Below are 21579 nucleotides of genomic sequence, written 5' to 3' on the forward strand. Positions count from 1 at the left end.
ACAGGGTTAGATACAGAGTAAAGCTCACTCTACACTGTCCCATCAAACACTCCCAGGGCAGGTAGAGCAAGTCAAGGCCCTGTCGTTCTCCCAGTTCAATGACGGTTCTTTTTGGTGTCTCTCACGAGAGTTTCATTCCGAATGTCATCGATATTCCGTGTGACTGACTCTTGATTTCTTCCATCGGGAATAAATTTGCTTTGGGAACATCCAGGGGACCGGGAATTATAATCCTGGAGTTGGGAGCCGGAAATGAGGTCCGAGTTGGGAGCCCGGAATTGGAACGGGATTGGGAAGCCTTGAATCCGGAGTTAGCACTGAGGAAGAGAGAGTGGAGGAGCTGGGATTGTTCTCCTCAGAGCAGAGAAGGTTCAGGGGAGATTTAATGGAGGTGGTCAAAGTCATGAGGGGTTTTGATAGAGTAGATAGGGAGAGACTGTCCCCTCTTGCAAGTGGGTCGGTGCCCAGAGGTCATAGATTTAAAATAATTGGCAAAAGAGTCAAGAGGGAAATGAGGGAACGCACTCCCTGATAGGGCGGTGGGATCAGATTCTTTAGCTGCCGTCAAAAGGCAATTGGACCTGTACGTTGAAGAGGACGGATTTTCCAGGGTCGTGGGGAAATAGCAGGGGTAGTGGGGCTCTATTAGCCAGCTCCTTCAACGAGCCAGCACAGGCAGGACAGGCCGAGTGGCCTCCATCTGTGCGGCAAGATTCTACCAGTTGGCGCGGGAGGGGAGATCGGGATTGGGAGACGGTGTGCTCGGTGCGCTGATGGTGTTGGGAGCCATTGGCTCTTGTTATCCCCAGCGGATGAGGACGGGGACGGTGGGATTGCTTCAGGGCTCTGATCCCAAGGGAATGGCCGGGGGGGGGGGTCTTTAATCAGGGCTACGGGGCGGGGGGTCAGGAGGGGGGCGGGGGGATGGTGAGGAGTGGGTTAACGAGTGACGGGTGGGGCTTCCTTCGTTGGGAGCTGCTGCAAGAGGACGCTTTGAAGGCTTGTCCAATGCTGTAGCCCAAAAATGCTATGGATCAGGCCTGAGGGATCCGTCACTCAGCCAGAGATCTGGTCACTCCCCCGTTAGTTCAAACATCTGACAGTGGGGGGGTCGGGGGGAGAGTTGCCTGGGGTTACTATTTGGAACTAGGAATCGGGGGTGGGTGGCAGAGATCGGATGCAGGTGAGATGCTGAAGCCGGACTACTTTTCAGTCAGGGAGGGATAGAAAGTCTCTGATTAGTAAGAGTTCATTGCAGGCTCGCAATGTTCTCTGCTGTGCTGGAGCACGAAACTAAGGCACTCGTTTCCCGTATTATTTTAACGCTGGAGCTCCCTCGGATGTGGTTCTGTTTCCCCGTGTCCGGGGGACCCGACTGTGGCTAGAGGCTGGAACAAAAGAAAAGGCATGAAAATAACAAGGACAATTACTCACCAGGATAAAGTGAGGGATACTGGTCTGTTTCCAATCTAGGGTGAGATACAGAGTAAAGCTCCCTCTACACTGTCCCATCAAACACTCCCAGGGCAGGTACAGGGTTAGATGCAGAGTAAAGCTCCCTCTACACTGTCCCATCAAACACTCCCAGGGCAGGTACAGGGTTAGATACAGAGTAAAGCTCCCTCTACACTGTCCCATCAAACACTCCCAGGGCAGGTACAGGGTTAGATACAGAGTAAAGCTCCCTCTACCCTCATTGTATCTCAGCCCACAGAGGAGATCCCCCTCCTGCACTCAGGAGATCTTTTTCCATTTCCCACCCCAGCAGCCTCTCGGAGCCGAGACTGCCAATTAGTCACAGCTGAGGGTCAGCCAGGCGCTGTGGGCCTACCCCCTGTGGGCCTACCCCCTGTGGGCCTACCCCCTGTGGGCCTACCCCCAGTGGGCCTACACACAGTGGGCCTACCCCCTGTGGGCCTACCCCCAGTGGGCCTACCCCCAGTGGGCCTACCCCCAGTGGGACGTCAAGTGCTGCTCCCTCAAACACATTTTCCCTCGGACGCCTAGAGCCACCAAGGCCGAATCGCAAACCCCTCCTGACTCTCAGGGACCTCCCGTTTCCAAAAACAAAGCCACAGATTTGGGGGTCAATTGTCCTTTGACTGGAAAGTGCTGCCCCTCTAGACTTCCCGCCCTCGAGTGGACTGAATGGTCTCCCACTTACCCGGACTGCAGACTATCTTGGGTTCCTCCCAAGTGCCATTTGCCAAGCATCTAATGGTGGGAACATTGCTCTGAGCGAGCCCTTCTTCACAGTGGTATCGAACAACTGAGTTGGTTTCGTGTTGCAGCTTGACTCTTCCAAGTATTCTGGTCTTGTCCAATACAGGGGGGGGTCCGCAGGAGACTTAATCAGAGAGAGAGAGGAGAGAGAGAGAGAGAGAGAAACTTGCATTTAGGAAGGATGTCAAGGCCGTGGGAGAGGGCGCCAAGGAGTGGGATTAACCGGAGAGCTGGATTGGGAGCTGGATACTCACTGATGGCCTTCTTGCAGGTGAAGGCGAGGAAGTAGTTACAGGGGACGTCACTCCACTGCCCTCCTTTGTGCCAAACCATCACCACGCAATTTTCCCCGGACACAAAGAAGCTGTCGGGCTGCCCGCTGTACCAGTTCTCGTACATCTGGGTGCCCAGGAGGCCGCCGGGCAAACGAGGAAAGGAAGAAAGAAACAATTAGGGAGAGCGAGGAACGCGGGAGCAGGAGGAGGCCGTTCAGACCCTCGAGTCATTCCGCCATCTGTATCTTAACTCCATCTCCCCGCCTCACCCAACAAAAATCTCAGTTTTGACATTTCCAATCGACCCCCGGCCTCAGCAGCTTTTTGAGAGTTCCAGATTCCCACTCCCCTTTGTGTGAGGAAGTCCTTCCCGACATCACCCCTGAACGGCCTGGCTCTAATTTTAAGGTTCTGCCCCCCCTTGTTCCCACCAGAGGAAATAGTTTCTCTCCATCGACCCTATCGAATCCTTTAATCATCTTAAACCCCTCGATTAGATCACCCTCTGCACTCGAGGGAATACAAGCCCGGTCTGTGCGACCCGGCCTCGTAATTTAACCCTTTTAGCCCCGGTCTCATTCTGGTGAATCTGCGCTGCCCCCCCTCCAAGGGCCGATATATCCTTCCTGAGGGGACGGTGCCCAGAACCGAACGCAGTATTTCCAGGTGGGCTCTAACCAGGGCTCTGGAACAGAGATTCCAGTTGACAGTGTGAGGCCATTTCACGCACCACCTGTGCGGTTATGAAACATTTGGTTTAGTGGCACTGTCGAGCTGTGCGGCCATGCCAAGGGTGAGTTATTTAAAAATTCATTCTTGGGGATGTGGGCGTCGCTGGCAAAGCCGGCATTTATTGCCCATCCCTAGTTGCCCCTTGAGAAGGCGGTGGTGAGCCGCCTTCTTGAACCACAGTAGCAGGTTTGATACACCTCAGAGGCGCAGTTAAGAGTCAACCATGTTGGTGTGGAGACTGGAGTCAGGTGTAGGCCCAGGGTGGGCAAGGACGGCAGGTGTCCCGTCCCTAAATGGACATTAATTAAACCAGTTCCCGACAGTCCGACAGCTCCATGGTCACTTTTACTGAGACCAGCTTTTTATTCCCAGGTTTTTTTTAAGACTAAATTTAAGTCCTGGTGGCATTTGAATTTACAGGTTCTCCGAGATTAACTAGCCCAGTAACATCACCATACCTGGTCGTTGGGGGAGAGCGGCCTCAAACTTTCTTCGCTGAAGAATCAGACAGCCCGCAGAAAGAGGAGACGTCTGGCCCCCTAGTTCTGGTCTCCCCCCACATCGTCTCTACGTCTACCCTGTCGAAACCCCTTCATAATCTTGAAGACCCCCATCAGGTCACTCCTTGGTCTTCTCTTTTTGTAGCCTGTTCAATCTTTCCTGACAGTTACAATCTCTTCCCTCCTTCATAATGGCTGCAACCTCTTAAAACCCCAAGCGGACACCATTATTTCCTGATGGGTCTCACCTTGTCCGCTGCTCTGTCCAGCCTGGGTGGAGTCCTGCACCCTGGGGACTCAGACCTTCTCCCAACTACACCCCAGGGAGCTGACATCGCCCTGGGTGCAGGAAGGTAAGACAACTCAACCAAACTGAGCAAACTCTTCAACGACTCACCAACTGGCTCCCATCAGACCATCGGAAATCATTTTCTATTGTCTTGTCGTTTAATCCAATCCATTGGTACTCCCTGAAGTTATCTGCCAACAGAAGAGAATTCGAGAAGACCCTTGTTTTGTTTGAGTCACTTTGCCTCGTAAGCACTGCTTAAGTCTGGCCCCCATCCCATGCCCCCATTGTCACCCACCATCCAAGAGAATCGTCTGCAAATCGTAGAAACTACAGCACAGGAGGCCATTCAGCCCATCCAACTGGTGCCGGTGCTAGCTCCTTGATTGGAGCTGTCCATCATAATCTCAGCTCCCCGCCCCGCTCCTTTTACGTCCTTCCTTTCCAAACACTTAGGAACCGCCAGACGAGAAAAGACCACAGTCCGGCCTGCTCGCCTTCTACCTCCCTGGTAGTCGCTTCACTCAACTAACCATAGCGATCGATGGCTTATCAATTTGCCCCTTGCAGAGATCTGGAGCGCAGGCCGGTCTCCGACCCCTTCCCCCCGCACTCCCAGCAGATGTGTACAAGGAATATTGGGTCCAGCGGCGGAGAGAGAGCGTCAGAGAGAGAGAGAGAGGCAAGGTCAGTGCACAGATCGGCCCTGACGTTCTCTCCCTCTCTGCGGTCGCGGTAGATAGCAGGTCCGAGACAGGACCATCGCACTGATGCTTGTTGGTGAGAGTTTGTCTCGGGAGCCCCCTCTGTACGGCGCGCGCCTCTCCCAGCGAGGAGTCGGACTCTGTAACAAGTGTCCCCTGCGATCCTCCGAGACGCAAGGCAGCTCGATGCCTTACCGTTGATGAACCTTTGCTCTTCGGGGGTCACGATGCTGGTGAGATGGCCTCCCCCATGCCGGCAGTGCTCCTCTGCCTTCTCCCACGTGCGTCTCACCTTGTGGTGCTTGTAACAATTTCCCAGGAACTTCTGCCAACCCTCCTTGCACGTCTTCGCATCTACCCCGGGAAACAGAACATCGTCAGATCCACCGTGCATCGGGAGTCCCAATCTCCCCATCTCATCGTGAGAGGCGCCCAGCCCTGGCTCAGTGGGTAGCTCTCTCTCTCTCCCTCTCTCTCTCTCTCTCTCTCGCCTCGGAGCCCCCACTCCAGAGACTCGAGCACAAATTCCAGGCCGACGCTCCCAGTGCCAGTACTGAGGGAGTGCTGCACTGTCGGAGGTGCCGTCTTTCGGATGAGACGTCAAACCCACTGGTAGCTATCTCTCTCTCATCAAAAGCACTTTAAGTACTTTTGAAGTGTGGCCACTGTTGTAATGTAGGAAACGCGGCAGCCAATTTGCGCACAGCAAGATCCCACAAACAGCAATGTGATAATGACCAGATAATTTGTTTTAGTGATGTTGGTTGAGGGATAAATATTGGCCCCAGGATACAGGGGAGAACTCCCCCTCTGCTCTTCTTCCAATAGTGGCCGTGGGATCTTTTACGTCCACCTGAGAGGGGCAGATGGGGCCTCGGTTTGACGTCTCATCGGAAAGACTCTGGAGTGGGCCTCGAACCTACGACCTCCTGACTCCGAGGCGAGGGTGCCGCCCGTAAAAGCTCCGGCGATTGAACATTGTGCTGGCCGGGGAGTTGGAGGCTGCCCTCAGCTCAGGGATGGGACCACGGCTTCTGTACAAAACTCACCCAGGTGGCAGCGGCCGCCCGTGTAGGACGGCAGGCAGAGACAGGAAAAGGCGGCGTCTTCGTCCACACACGTCCCTCCGTTCTCGCAAGGGTTCGGGAAGCAGGGCTCTGGGAAGGAAGACCAGAGAGAGATTGAGACAGGTATCGCAGCGGCTCGAGTCCCGCGCTTGTTCCAGAGACTGGTGTCGGTGAACTGGGAGGAGGGCACAGGCAGTCGGGGCGAGGGTTGGCACCTGCAGTGCCCAACACGTAGAGTTCCTGATCTCACAGGCACGGGGTCCTATCACACAGTCTGTTCTGGCGAGCACAGCGACCGGGTCAAACTGAGAAATGTAAACGTTGAACAGTGTGTGTCAGTGTAAGGGTTAAACTGTGTGTGTCAGTGTAAGGGTTAAACAGTGTGTCAGTGTAAGGGTTAAACTGTGTGTGTCAGTGTAAGGGTTAAACTGTGTGTGTCAGTGTAAGGGTTAAACAGTGTGTGTTAGTGTAAGGGTTAAACAGTGTGTCAGTGTAAGGGTTAAACTGTGTGTGTCAGTGTAAGGGTTAAACTGTGTGTGTTAGTGTAAGGGTTAAACAGTGTGTCAGTGTAAGGGTTAAACTGTGTGTCAGTGCAAGGGTTAAACAGTGTGTGTCAGTGTAAGGGTTAAACAGTGTGTCAGTGTAAGGGTTAAACTGTGTGTCAGTGCAACGGTTAAACTGTGTGTGTCAGTGTAAGGGTTAAACTGTGTGTGTCAGTATAAGGGTTAAACAGAGTGTGTCAGTGTAAGGGTTAAACAGAGTGTTTCAGTGTAAGGGTTAAACAGTGTGTGTCAGTGTAAGGGTTAAACAGAGTGTGTCAGTGTAAGGGTTAAACAGTGTGTGTCAGTGTAAGGGTTAAACAGTGTGTGTCAGTGTAAGGGTTAAACTGTGTGTGTCAGTGTAAGGGTTAAACAGTGTGTGTCAGTGTAAGGGTTAAACTGTGTGTGTCAGTGTAAGGGTTAAACTGTGTGTGTCAGTGTAAGGGTTAAACTGTGTGTGTCAGTGTAAGGGTTAAACTGTGTGTGTCAGTGTAAGGGTTAAACAGAGTGTTTCAGTGTAAGGGTTAAACAGAGTGTTTCAGTGTAAGGGTTAAACTGTGTGTGTCAGTGTAAGGGTTAAACAGAGTGTTTCAGTGTAAGGGTTAAACAGAGTGTGTCAGTGTAAGGGTTAAACTGTGTGTGTCAGTGTAAGGGTTAAACAGAGTGTTTCAGTGTAAGGGTTAAACTGTGTGTTTCAGTGTAAGGGTTAAACTGTGTGTGTCAGTGTAAGGGTTAAACTGTGTGTGTCAGTGTAAGGGTTAAACAGAGTGTTTCAGTGTAAGGGTTAAACTGTGTGTGTCAGTGTAAGGGTTAAACAGAGTGTTTCAGTGTAAGGGTTAAACTGTGTGTGTCAGTGTAAGGGTTAAACTGTGTGTGTCAGTGTAAGGGTTAAACAGAGTGTTTCAGTGTAAGGGTTAAACAGAGTGTGTCAGTGTAAGGGTTAAACAGTGTGTGTCAGTGTAAGGGTTAAACTGTGTGTGTCAGTGTAAGGGTTAAACAGTGTGTGTCAGTGTAAGGGTTAAACTGTGTGTGTCAGTGTAAGGGTTAAACAGTGTGTGTCAGTGTAAGGGTTAAACTGTGTGTGTCAGTGTAAGGGTTAAACAGTGTGTGTCAGTGTAAGGGTTAAACTGTGTGTGTCAGTGTAAGGGTTAAACAGAGTGTGTCAGTGTAAGGGTTAAACAGTGTGTGTCAGTGTAAGGGTTAAACTGTGTGTGTCAGTGTAAGGGTTAAACAGTGTGTGTCAGTGTAAGGGTTAAACTGTGTGTGTCAGTGTAAGGGTTAAACTGTGTGTGTCAGTGTAAGGGTTAAACAGAGAGTTTCAGTGTAAGTTGTCTCCCAGTCCCATTACATCAGCCAGTTAGTGTTGTGATACTTGTGTTTAAATCCCCCCGCTCCCCTCCCCCCTCCCCGCTCCCCTCCCCCCTCCCCCCTCCCCGCTCCCCTCCCCCCATCCCGCTCCCCTCCCCCCTCCCCCCTCCCCGCTCCCCTCCCCCCTCCCCGCTCCACTCCCCCCATCCCGCTCCCCTCCCCCCTCCCCGCTCCCCTCCCCCCATCCCGCTCCCCTCCCCCCTCCCCGCTCCCCTCCCCCCTCCCCGCTCCACTCCCCCCATCCCGCTCCCCTCCCCCCTCCCCGCTCCCCTCCCCCCATCCCTCCTCCCCTCCCCCCTCCCCGCTCCCCTCCCCCCTCCCCGCTCCCCTCCCCCCTCCCCGCTCCACTCCCCCCTCCCCTCCCCCCTCCCCGCTCCACTCCCCCCTCCCCGCTCCCCTCCCCCCATCCCGCTCCCCTCCCCCCTCCCCGCTCCACTCCCCCCTCCCCGCTCCCCTCCCCCCTCCCCGCTCCACTCCCCCCTCCCCGCTCCCCTCCCCCCTCCCCGCTCCCCTCCCCCCATCCCGCTCCCCTCCCCCCATCCCGCTCCACTCCCCCCTCCCCGCTCCCCTCCCCCCTCCCCGCTCCACTCCCCCCTCCCCGCTCCCCTCCCCCCTCCCCGCTCCCCTCCCCCCATCCCGCTCCCCTCCCCCCATCCCGCTCCCCTCCCCCCATCCCGCTCCACTCCCCCCATCCCGCTCCCCTCCCCCCTCCCCGCTCCCCTCCCCCCATCCCGCTCCACTCCCCCCTCCCCGCTCCACTCCCCCCTCCCCGCTCCCCTCCCCCCTCCCCGCTCCCCTCCCCCCATCCCGCTCCACTCCCCCCATCCCGCTCCCCTCCCCCCTCCCCGCTCCCCTCCCCCCATCCCGCTCCACTCCCCCCTCCCCGCTCCACTCCCCCCTCCCCGCTCCACTCCCCCCTCCCCGCTCCCCTCCCCCCTCCCCGCTCCACTCCCCCCATCCCGCTCCACTCCCCCCATCCCGCTCCCCTCCCCCCTCCCCGCTCCCCTCCCCCCATCCCGCTCCACTCCCCCCTCCCCGCTCCACTCCCCCCTCCCCGCTCCACTCCCCCCTCCCCGCTCCCCTCCCCCCTCCCCGCTCCACTCCCCCCACCCCGCTCCCCCTCTCCCACCATCCTCCGTCGTCTTGATCTCAATGAAAGACCACTTTACAATTCTATCCAATGACAGTGAATGGGAAGGGGTTTGGTCCATTGGGATTGTGTACAATGGGAGTGATTTTTTTTATTCATTCATGGGATGTGGGCGTCGCTGGCGAGGCCGGCATTTATTGCCCGTCCCTAATTGCCCTTGAGAAGGTGGTGGTGAGCCGCCTTCTTGAACCGCTGCAGTCCGTGTGGTGAAGGTTCTCCCACAGTGCTGTTAGGGAGGGAGTTCCAGGATTTTGACCCAGCGACGATGAAGGAACGGCGATATATTTCCAAGTCGGGATGGTGTGTGACTTGGAGGGGAACGTGCAGGTGGTGTTGTTCCCATGTGCCTGCTGCCCTTGTCCTTCTAGGTGGTAGAGGTCGCGAGTTTGGGAGGTGCTGTCGAAGAAGCCTTGGCGAGTTGCTGCAGTGCATCCTGTGGATGGTGCATACTGCAGCTACTGTGCGCCGGTGGTGAAGGGAGTGAATGTTTAGGGTGGTGGATGGGGTGCCAATCAAGCAGGCCGCTTTGTCCTGGATGGTGTCGAGCTTCTTGAGTGTTGTTGGAGCTGCACTCATCCAGGCAAGTGGAGAGTATTCCATCACACTCCTGACTTGTGCCTTGTAGATGGTGGAAAGGCTTTGGGGAGTCAGGAGGTGAGTCACTCGCCGCAGAATACCCAGCCTCTGACCTGCTCTCGTAGCTACAGTATTTATATGGCTGGTCCAGTTAAGTTTCTGGTCACTGGTAACCCCCAGGACGTTGATGGTGGGGGATTCGGCGATGGTAATGCCGTTGAATGTCAAGGGGAGGTGGTTAGACTCTCTCTTGTTGGAGATGGTCATTGCCTGGCACTTATCTGGCGTGAATGTTACTTGCCACTTATGAGCCCAAGCCTGGATGTTGTCCAGGTCTTGCTGCATGCGGGCTCGGACTGCTTCATTATCTGAGGGGTTGCGAATGGAACTGAACACTGTGCAATCATCAGGAAACATCCCCATTTCTGACCTGAATAGGAAGGGGTTTGGTCCATTGGGATTCTATACTGTGGGATTGAATGGGAAGGGGTTTGGCCCATTGGGATTCTGCACAATGGGAGTGAATGGGAAGGGGTTTGGTCCATTGGGATTCTGTACAATGGGAGTGAATGGGAAGGGGTTTGGCCCATTGGGATTCTGCACAATGGGAGTGAATGGGAAGGGGTTTGGCCCATTGGGATTCTGCACAATGGGAGTGAATGGGAAGGGGTTTGGTCCATTGGAATTCTGTACAATGGGAGTGAATGGGAATGGGTTTGTTCCATTGGGATTCTGTACAATGGGAGTGAATGGGAAGGGGTTTGGTCCATTGGGATTCTGTACAATGGGAGTGAATGGGAAGGGGTTTGGTCCATTGGGATTCTGTACAGTGGGAGTGAATGGGAATGGGTTTGTTCCATTGGGATTCTGTACAATGGGAGTGAATGGGAAGGGGTTTGGCCCATTGGGATTCTGTACAATGGGAGTGAATGGGAAGGGGTTTGGTCCATTGGGATTCCATACAATGGGAGTGAATGGGAAGGGGTTTGGCCCATTGGGATTCTGTACGATGGGAGTGAATGGGAAGGGGTTTTTCTGGTGACTTGAACCCATTTACAGAGATGTTGCCAATCCCAATTTTTAACAATTCCTCCTCCAACTCCTCCTCAGGAGCGAGATATTACAGACAGAATCATTCCCACACCTCAGTCACAGGTCCCCAAAATACAACCCAAATTGCAAGTCAGAAAGTAAATATTGCTAATGTCTCCCTGTGGTGCCCTGCAGAGCTGGGAGATGCCAAGATTTGTTTCGGGTTCTGGATAAGTCAGCTGATCCCAGTCGGTTGAGTCATGGAGGCCGGGGCAAGACCTCAGTTGACCTCAGTGGCCTGGCCCAACCAACAGAGCAACCTGTCGGTGCGGCCCTCCCGGTCCAATAACCCCTACAGGAAAACGCCCGTCCACATTCAGCGAGGGCTGGATCAGGTCCCTGCATGTTGCCTCTGCAGTTGAATAGCCGGCTGACATTCACCATTCAGGCTCACGTACAGAGGACCTGTGCCCCTCCAACTCTGACCTCTTGTCCATCCCCTCACTCCCCTCACCCCCACCACTGGCGGCCGTGCCTTCAGCTGCCTCGGCCCTAAGCTCTGGAATTCCCTCCCTAAACCTCTCCGCCTCTCTCTCCTCCTTTAAGACTCTCCTTAAAAACCGACCACTTTGGCCGAGTTTAGGGTCACCTGTCCTAATATTGCTTCGTGTGGCTTGGTGTCAATTTTTGATAATCGTTCCCGTGAAGAAACCTTGGGGAATCATATAGCTCAGGAGGCGGCCATTCGGCCCATCGTGCCCGTGCCGGCCCTTTGGAAGAGCTCTCCAATTAATCCCACGCCCCCCTCCTTGCTCTTTCCCCGTCGCCCCAGCAAATTTTTCCTTTCCAAGTATTTATCCAATTCCCTTTCGAAAGTAATTCCCGAACTCGCTTTCAGGCAGCTCATTCCTGATCAGAACACCTTCGCTGCTTTTAAAAAGAAGTCTCATGGAAAGGTTGCAGCACGGAAGGAGGCCATTCGGCCCATCGAGGCCGCGCTGTCTCCACCCCCCCTCCTCTGTTTCTTTTGCCGATTATCTTAAATCTGTGTCCTCTGGTTACCGACCCTCCTGCAACTGGAAACAGTTTCTCCTTATTTACTCCGTCAAAACCCCCTCATGATTTTGAACGCCTCCATTAAATCTCCCCTCAGCCTTCTCTCCCCAGCTTCTCTGCGTAACCGGAGTCCCTCATCAGTCATTAGCAGTGTTTAAATCTCCCAGCAGACACATACCAGCACCAGCAGCAACAACTGAAGTGTCTGATGTCTCCCGTAACTTGGCCCGGGGGGGCCCCCGACTCGTGCCTAAACCCACCCCTCACTGTATTACATCCTGCCCTGCTTTTCCGCGCGTCGAAATACACCTCCCGCTGAAGGGTTACGCGGCTGCCCAGGAATATCAATTCCACCGCAGCGAAGAAGCTGAAAGTAGTCCTGGGTCGGCCATCTTGTGGCGGGCTCATCTTAAAATGCGGAGATGTAAGATGGGAAATAAAAAGTTAATCCTTGCCATTGATTCAAGATTTAGCACAGGGCAGGGGGCCGTACATTCAAAGTAAAAGACAAGTTAAGGACACAATAGAACATGCATTTATATAGCAACTTTCACGACCGCAGGACGTCCCAAAGCCTCTTACAGCCAATGAAGTACTTTTTCGAAGTGTGGTCACTGTTGTAATGTAGGAATCGCAGCAGCCGATTTGCGCACAGCAAGATCCCACAAACAGCGATGTGATAATGACCCAGATCATCTGTTTTTTTTTAGTGATGTTGGTTGAGGGATAAATATTGGCCCAGGACCCCGGGGAGAACTCCCCCTGCTCTTCTTCCAATAGTGGCCGTGGGATCTTTTACATCCACCTGAGAGGGGCAGACGGGGCCCTCGGTTTAATGCCTTATCCGAAAGACGGCACCTCCGACAGTGCGGCACTCCCTCGGCACTGACCCTCCGACATTGCGGCGCTCCCTCAGTACTGACCCTCCGACAGTGCGCCGCTCCCTCGGCACTGACCCTCTGACATTGCGGTGCTCCCTCAGCACTGACCCTCCGACATTGCGGTGCTCCCTCAGTACTGACCCTCCGACAGTGCGGCGCTCCCTCAGTACCAACCCTCCGACAGTGCGGCGCTCCCTCAGTACTGACCCTCCGACAGTGCGGCGCTCCCTCAGTACTGACCCTCCGACAGTGCGGCGCTCCCTCGGCACTGACCCTCCGACATTGCAGCACTCCCTCTGTACCGACCCTCCGACAGTGCGGCGCTCCCTCGGCACTGACCCTCCGACAGTGCGGCGCTCCCTCAGTACTGACCCTCCGACAGTGCGGCGCTCCCTCAGTACTGACCCTCCGACAGTGCGGCACTCCCTCAGTACTGACCCTCCGACAGTGCGGCACTCCCTCAGCACTGACCCTCCGACAGTGCGGCGCTCCCTCAGTACCGACCCTCCGACAGTGCGGCGCTCCCTCAGTACCGACCCTCCGACAGTGCGGCGCTCCCTCAGTACCGACCCTCCGACAGTACTGACCTTTAGTTATCAATGTGCGAACTCAACTGAGTGTGATTCTATGATGAGCACACAGCACAGAAGGAGGCCCTTCGATCCATCGCGCCTGTGCTGGCTCTTTTGAAAGAGCTGTCCAATTAGTCCCACTCCCCCCCTGCTCTTTCCCCGATAGCCCTGCAATTTTTCCTTTTCAAGTACTTATCCAATTCCCCTTTTGAAAGTTATTATTGAATCTGCTTCCACCGCCCTTTCAGGCAGTGAATTCCAGATCAGAACAACTCGCTGCGTAAAATAAATTCTCCTCCTCTCCTTCCTGTTTTTGTTACCTTAAATCTGTATCCCGGGGTTTCCGATGCTCGGGCCAGTTTAGCGGATGTGTAAATTTGTGTTACCTCAAAAATATATCGGACTGCCATGTCTGCTCTTCGTTTTAGAAAGCATCACTCCAAAACCAGACTATCTGCTTGTCAGATTCCAAGTGGCAACTCTAGAACGTGTGAGTTCTGTCCCACCGCCAAAGCCACACACACACACACACACACACACACACCATCCCGACATGGGGTCTTGGGCCAATATTTATCCCTCAACCAACATCGCTAAAAAAAACCAGATTGTCCGGTCATCATCTCATTGCTGTTTGCGGGATCTTGCTGTGCGCAAATTGGCTGCTGCGTTTCCTACATTACAACATGGCCACACGTCAAAAAAAAGTGCCTCAATGGCTGTAACGGGCTTCGGGACGTCGTGAGGTGGCGAGAGGCACGACAGTCCCTTCTGGTCATCTACCTCGCGATCCTTTCTAGCTTACTTCCGTTGATTTTCGAGCCCGCGTCTCGAACATACCCCCAGTTTAATTCAGGGAGAAACTGTCTCGTGGGGAAAACCCCCCTCCTCCCGTAAGCCCAAACATAAATGACGTGAAGTACAGAGGAGGCAAAGGGAAAGATTAAAGTTTGCGGGGAGTGGGGAGGGTGGGGGAAAGGAAAGATATAACCACAAAGAAAAGGAGGGAAATTAGTTTGCGATGAGGAATTCAAGAATAAAGATACAGCATCACATTTTTTATGTCTGTAAAATACTTTAATGATATTTTCATGGAAATCATTAGATTGTCCACTTCATAGAAGTTTTCAGTTACTCTCATGCATTGGTAGATCTCTCTCTCTCTCTCTCTCTCTTTCTTCTATTTTTTAAGGGTTTGCCAGATATGTGCTCGTGTCTTCTTCCTGATTTCAACTTTAGAAATATAAGATAGTATAGCAGGTGGAGGGGGATAGGAAGAGGGGAGTTTAGTACCCCAAGACATTGGAGCTGAGTGCGCCAAGGATAGTTAGAAAAACACAGCTGCACTGGTTACCTGTCACCTCTACACCGTGGCCTCGTGCCTCTTGCTCGGTTGGCGGGACGGGGTTGGGGGCTCCCATGAGATCGACAGGCGGGGTGCGGGCGCTCCCTTCCAGCTCATCGTTCCAGGCCTCCTCGAAGGCCGCGGGCGGCGTGGGCCTGGGCGGCGGGGCGAGGGTCTCGGGCAGGGGCGCGAGGCTCCCGTCGGGCGGGCCGTGGGGTCTTTGCGAGCCGGCCGGCGGGGCGGGCGCCTTGCCGAGCGGGAACGGCGTCGCCTCGCCTGGTTCTCCCCCGACGCCGGGTCCTCGGCTCCTGCCGCGCTCCGGGCCGGCTGAGGTGGAGGAGTGGCGCGGTGAGACACCGAGCTCCCTGCGGGCGGATAGGCCGGGCAGCGTTCCGAGTGATTCGGGAGAAGAACCCTCGACGGTTGAGAAAGAGTCTCCAATCACCTCTTCCGCGGGTCCAGTGTGTTCTGCGCTGAAGGTGTCACCAAAATGGCGCCCAGGGCGCACTCCTGCATCTGTTGAGCTCCAAGGGCTAACGCCCGGTGCATCCCACGCCGAAATGAGGAAATTATCGGGTTTCGTGGCCGTGCTTGTTCCCGTGGCTGTTGGGATGAAGGCCTTCCTGGAAGGAAATCCGGAACTTTCATGACTCGATAGCCAGAAAGTGTCTCGACTGGGTTCAGAGGTCACTGGGGTTCCAGAAACAGGACTTCCCGCAGTTTCAGGTACTTCTTCAATAGAGACAATCAGATCTGTAACCGAAGGTTCTCCAGATGAAAGCTCATGGTTTTCGCCTCCAGCGACGCCAGAAGATTGGTCAGCGGTGGTATGGACGCCAATGCCCGAGATTCCAGAAGCTTCCGCCCCTATCGTCCCACCCCTTTCAAGGACGGATCCGACTGTAGACGGGAGCAAACGTTCTCCTGGTGGACTCCCATGCTCTTCCTGCCCTACTGACCTGGCAGATGCTCCACTCAGTCCTCGGACAGGGGTTGCTGAGTTCCCAGAATTTGCTGCTCCCTGAATTCCCTCGATGGGTTTACCGGTGGCACCTGCAGGGGAAAGATCTCCCGGGTTGGTGAGGCGGTGGTCAGCGCCGATGAGGTCGTCCCTGGAGGCCGGTGCGCCTGAGGGTCCTACGGGGGGGTTAGGAGTCGAGTCTCCGCCGTCCGCCTTGTGATGGCTCCTCCCAAAATGTTCGCCCCTCGCTCGAGTGTAGAGAGTGACCAGGCGTCCGGGGGTGGCTGACTGAGATTCTGAGGCTGCCTCGTCGGCTTTGCCGTTGGCTGAGTCGGGGCCGTGCCCTGGTTTGGAGCTCTGTGCCAACCCAGCTGCCGGGGTGCTCCTCCCAAGTTTGCCACGGTGCCACGGAGGGGGCATCACGCTCGTTTCTTGACCAGGGGGATTCGGTTCCCCAAGGGCCATCAGCTCCGTTCCTGCCCCACTGAGGAGAACATCTCCCATCGTTTTGGCCTCTGTTGGACCCATTGCCCCAAGTCCCTTGCCAGCCTCATTGGATGCTGCTCCTTCGGAGGTGGTCATCATTAGTCCCGTCTGCTCCCTACCCTTCTCCCGAGGAGTCTCAAGTGACCCAGGGCTTTGAGGCGACTTTGGTGGGGTCTCCAACGCCACAAAGGCTTTATTTGTATCTTCACAGGCAAGCCGAGATGGTAGCTCCTCTTGTGCTGGGACAGTGGAGGGCCCCACATCTCCCTCCTCACCGAAAGTGCCTGGGGAGAGGGAGGCCATCCCCCTCGCGTTCTCCTGGGAGGCCCGCGTCCGACCTCGGTGATGTCCTCCCCCTCGGTCTCCTTCCGAAGCTGACCCGGGATCGGTCGTTGTTTCCGGCTCCGGGTCCTTGCCTAGAAAGAGAGAGAGAGAGAGAGAAAGAAACCAAACACAAGGATGGGGGGAGAGAGGGAGAGAGCACACGAGAGGGCAAGTAGCCGAGTGGAGCAAGATCGCTGAGCGAGAACTCTGCGGCCGTAATAAGCCAACTTACGACCCTGTCTGAAAAAGGAAGGTAAAACAAAAACTATCGGAAAGCAAACAAATCATCAGCAAATGCATAAAGACCCAAGCGAGAGCCCAGGGATGTCCCCAGGATGAGAGGGAGGAGTACGTAATGAGGGCCTGGGTCGCGGGGCGAGGGTCTCGGGCAGGAGCGCAAGGGACAAAGGAACAGGAGAAGGCCACTCGGCCCTTCGAGCCTGCTCCGCCGTTCAATTAGATCAGGGCGGACCTGCATCTCAACTCCATTGGATGAAGGCGGGGTCCAGACTTGGCTGCGATGCTGCCCATGGCTGATTAGCACGCTCAAGACTCGTGCGTGAGAAACGGCCGCGTTGGAGATTCGCTGGCATCTGAGTGGACGGCCTCGATTAACATTCTCATCCTCACGTTCAAATCCCTCCATGGCCCCCACCTCCCTCTCTCTCTAACCTCCTCCAGCCCTCCAACCCTCCGAGATCTCTGCGCTCCTCCAATTCTGGCCTCTTGCGCATCCCCGATTTCCATCTCTCCGCCATTGGTGGCCGTGTCTAGGCCCTAAGCTCTGGAATTCCCTCCCTAAACCTCTCCGCCTCTCTCTCCTCCTTTAAGACGCTCCTTAAAACCTCCCTCTTTGACCAAGCTTTTGGTCACCTGTCCTAATATCTCCTTATGTGGCTCGGTGTCAAATTTTGTTTGATAATCGCTCCTTGGGACGTTTTCACAGCATTAAAGGCGCTATATAAATGCAAACCCGGTGTAAGTTCACGCCTCAGGAAGAGGGGGTAAATGCACTAGGTTCTCGCTGGCCATCTTTGATGGACCTGAAGGTCCACAGTTGGCCCGAGCTGCGTGACGCACGTTAAGTCACCGTGCGGGATTTGTTGGCCGGCACGGAGGGCAAGACGGACCATCTCGCCCTCCACCCTCACCCCGCCACTCCCCACCACCCCCGGAGGACAGTGCCTCCTCAACCAGTCACCCTCTTGGGGAGTGGTCAACCAGACAGAGATGTCCAGGCTTGTAGAGTGTTCCACCACTGCCGAGAGGTCACCTGGGAGAGGAGCTGTGACATCGTCACGCCAAGGACCCCGCGGTTTGTCGGTGTTCAGGTAGGGAGGGGTAATGGGTCACCTCTCCACAAAGCCCGAGCAATCAAGTCCCAACCTTCTGGTGCAGTTGGGGGGAGTTACGTCCCTCCCGATGGGTGTGACCTGGTGGAGCTCCCTTTATCACGATGGCCGCTGAGATCATATCTCCTGCAGTTGATTTATTGGACCCGGGAAACAGCCAGAACAAACTCAGAAGTCCTCGGAAAATGCAAAGGAGGGTTGAAAGGCAGCAAAGGAATAGCAGACAAGCGAGAGAGGCTGAAGATAAGGGCAGTGTTTGGGTTAGACAGAATGGCCAGTAACGAAAGCGATAGACAGGAGCACTTGGGGAGAGCAGGCTGATCTGACCGGGCGGTGTGCGTGCAGGGGGCTCTCCGCACGGATGGGTGGGAAGGAGGGTGCCAGCGAAAGCTGGCAGCACCGATTCCCGGTTGGGACTGTGGCGTCTCGCACGTCCGCATTTCAGATTGATTGCTTCTGGAGGCTTCCGTAGAATCACAGCGCAGATAGAGGCCATCATGCGAGCGAGCGAGCTCCCTCCCTCCCTTTCCGCCCTCACTCTGCCTTCAAAAGGGAGCTGGACCCATTCCTGACTGGGGCAGAGATCTCGTCATGTAGAAGGTAAGTCTCTTTATAGACAGCACCTGGCCCGTGCGATCTCCTGGACCGGTTTCGATCGTCTGAGGGGGTCGGAGAGGAGAGTATTTTTTCCCCTTATTGGCCCTGTGGTTTTCTTTGCCTCTCCCAGAAGTTTACAACGGTTACCGGGACGGGGGGAGAGGGCAAATTCCTAGTCGTGATGCTCTGGCCATCATGTTGTGTGGGGCAGCCTTGACGGTCTTTTCCAACCTGTCCATTTTGTGTGTCGCACAGGGAGAGGAGGAGGCCGTTCAGCCCCTCCAACCTGTTCCGCCATTCAATTAGATCATGGCTGATCTGTATCTTAACTCCATTTAAGCTCTGTACAACTATAATATAACTTCCCTCCCCTTTGTATTCCAGCTCCCTCGAGATAAAGGTCAACGTCCCATTAGCCTCTTTAATTGCTGTTTTGTACCTGTCTACTGGCTGTTAGTGATTTCTGTACTTGGAGCCCTAAATCTATCTGCTCCTTCCCAGTTCCCGGCTTCTCGCCATTCAGAAAATACTCTGATTTATCTTTCTCTGGGTCCAAATTGGACGACCTCACGCCTGGCCCTTCCGACTTAGGCGCCTCACATAAAGGGTGAGGAAACCTGAGCTCCAGGGAAGCAAGTGATGGCTGCTCGACCGGGTTAGCCTCGCCCGTCTCAGGAAGGTCAGAGACAACATTCGGAGCCTGGCAGCAAACTACAACACCGAGCAAACAAACGAAACAGAAAAAAAAATACAACAGTCGCAGTATCCACCAATTGAGATTAGGCTCGTGTGGCGCATAAACACCAGCACAGATCAGATGGGCCGAATGGCCTGTTTTTGTGCTGTAAATTCTGTGTAATGCTATGTAATTCTAACCAGGCAACGGGCTACTAGCAGGGACCTGAATATCGGAGTAGGGGGGGGGGCTTTGATGGTGCATTGCTTACCAAAGGCAGAAATCCCAAATCCCGTTTCCTTCAGTGAGATGTTTCGAATGTGCTTTGTGTCACAGGCATATTGTTAGTTGAATACTAGATGGCCCGACTGATGGGAGTAGCAACTCCAGGCTCCTATATGTTCCTATACTCTTATCATAGACTCCGATTGCACAGGAGGAGGCCATTCAGCCCATCTTTGGGGAGCATGCTCCAGAGTCTGGGATAAAGGCAGCTCTGTCATCGCCACACCAACTTGAGTGTTTATTCGATCATAACATTCATATGGGTTGCTTTTACTGTAATTGTTCCACAAATCTTTGTGTGTGGGGGGGGGAAGGGGGAAGAGTTTTTCCCCCTCACATCTCTTCTTAACCCCTAATGTTTTTAAACTTGTGCCCCCCAGGGAAAATCGAACTCTTCGTCACGAGGGAGTTGCCCACATCAAGTCCGTTCTCATCTTGAACACATGGAGCATAGACCAGCTCCAAGTCTCCTCCTTCCCAAAGAAAGCAACTCAACCTTGTGTCCTGAAACACTCTCTCCTTTGTTGCCTCCTCAGAATCCCCTCGGAGGCAATAGGTATCCTCCCTCAGATCAGGAAACCAGGTTAGCTCCAGACGAGAGGGTTGACCGAATGGTCTAAGGATTGGCGCCAACGCCATATCTGCTGCCCACGCCTACTGACGAAACATGGCTCAGTGGGTAGCTCTCTCTCTCTCTCTCTCTCTCTCGCCTCCGAGTCAGGCAGTCGTGGGTTCGACTCCCCACTCCAGAGACTCGAGCACAAAATCCCGGCCCACACTCCCGGTGCCAGTACTGAGGGAGTGCCGCTCTGTCGGAGGTGCCTTCTTTCAGGCCCCGTCTGCCCCTCTCAGGTGGACGTAAAAGATCCGACGGCCACTATTTCGAAGAAGAGCAGGGGGGAGAGTTCTCCCCGGTGTCCTGGGACCAATATTTATCCCTCAACCAACGTCACTAAAAAAAAAAACAGGTGATCTGGTCATTTATCAACGTTGCTGTTTGTGGGATCTTGCTGTGCATAAATTGGCTGCCGCGTTTCCGACATTACAACAGTGGCCAAACTTCAGAAACACGTACTTCATTGGCTGTAAGGCGCTTTGGGACGTCCTGAAAGGCACGACAGAAACACAAGTTCTTTCTTTCCATCAACACTTACCAGTTGGTGCCAACACGCCCGATGTCTCTGGTTCCTTCCTGCCTTCCGTTTCCGGCTCTTCCTGGGTGGCAGAGCCTGGAAATCCCGGGAATCCTGTGCTGTTCCGGACTGGCGGTGAACCTTGACCCAAGGGGGCTTGGAATTTGGACTCGACGGCATCGTCTCCCTCGTCCGGGTCTCGCTGCCTGTCTTGAGCTTTGACCTCGGGTTCAGGTCGGTTCAGATCCTCGGCGGCTTGCCCTTGCCGATCTCCGCCGGGGGAGCCCTGGCCCCGGCCGTGGGCGGACCCCTGCTGGTCTCGGCGTGCCGGAGCGGCCGTCGTGGCCGGGGATCGCGGGACGGCGCCAACTTCGGGCACTGCCGGCCCTGTGCCGGGCGGCGGAGGCGTTGCCGAGGCCGGCGGCTCTCCGAGCTCGGCCGCGGGGGAATTGAGACCCCCTGCCCTCGACGTGAAGCTGGAGACGGCTCCTTTGACCTCCTCGGCCTCGGGCTCCTCGAACCCCTCTGTCGCCGTTTGCAGCAGGACAGTTTCCTCTGTGTGGTCCTCGTACTCCGCATCCGTCGCAAAGTCGCCATATTGGGTATTGGTGTCGGACTCTTCCATTTCTGCAGGGAGGATACAAACACAACACGAGAAAGAATGAGATTAGAGAGGTTGCCGTTGACTGGACAATTCTGAGGAGCCTCACCCCTTCAATAAGATTAGGTACGGTGAGCGATATCAGGGCTCGGTGTTTGGAGGGTCACTTTTCGGGGAGGCACTGGCAATGTAGAGGGCAAGCGATCTCTCCATCTCCCCTATCGAATCCTTCAATCATCGTAAACACCTCGATTAGATCACCCCTTAATCTTCTAAATTCGAGGGAACATTGATGCTAGAAAACTAAAGATCCAGATTTTAAGAGTGACGATCCAGAATGAAGACTCTTGCATTTATATAGCGCCCTGTCACATCTACCGGTACATAATAAGGTGTTACCTTGAAAGCAGAAAGCGCCATGGACAGACGCAGGGTCAAGAAAGCCCGTCTGATTGCGAAAGGCGTAAACGGTCTTGACTCCGGGAAGTCTGCCCCCGCACCTCTCCCGGGGGGTGACGATGGGGTAGCGCACGCTGCCGTCGGCCAGCCACCCCGGCGTGCAGTGGTCGAAGCCTCCGCTCCACGCCGCGTACAGCTGGCCCGTGGTCGCCAACTGGGCCCATCGCTCCCCGCAGAACCGAGCGGCCTCTTCGAAGCTGAGCCCGTCCGACTCGCTGTTAAAGATCATTCCTACAGAAAGAAAGAAAGAACCTGCATTTATATAGCGCCTTTAACGTAGTAAAACGTCCCCGAGGCGCTTCACGGGAGCGTTAATCAGACGAAATTTGACACCGAGCCACGTAAGGAGATATTAGGACAGGCGACCAAAAGCTCGGTCAAAGAGGGCGGTTTTAA

At 54.9% G+C, this 21579-nt stretch overlaps 1 protein-coding gene across 1 annotated transcript in view; it reads right to left on the reverse strand.

Annotated features, from left to right (window-relative positions):
* Positions 1 to 14079: 14079 nt before the first annotated feature.
* The window catches only part of LOC137306680 (aggrecan core protein-like), a 39590-nt gene continuing 32090 nt past the window's right edge, over positions 14080 to 21579 (reverse strand). Inside the window, exons 7-9 of the mRNA XM_067976024.1 lie at positions 21124 to 21414; positions 20145 to 20750; positions 14080 to 16172 (exon numbers count right to left, since the gene is read on the reverse strand). Coding sequence (XP_067832125.1) covers positions 14251 to 16172; positions 20145 to 20750; positions 21124 to 21414 — 2819 coding nt within the window. The 3' untranslated portion in view covers positions 14080 to 14250. The remainder of the gene's footprint in view (positions 16173 to 20144; positions 20751 to 21123; positions 21415 to 21579) is intronic.

The sequence above is a fragment of the Heptranchias perlo genome, chromosome 44, assembly GCF_035084215.1.
Source record: "Heptranchias perlo isolate sHepPer1 chromosome 44, sHepPer1.hap1, whole genome shotgun sequence".
Lineage (NCBI taxonomy): Eukaryota > Metazoa > Chordata > Chondrichthyes > Hexanchiformes > Hexanchidae > Heptranchias > Heptranchias perlo.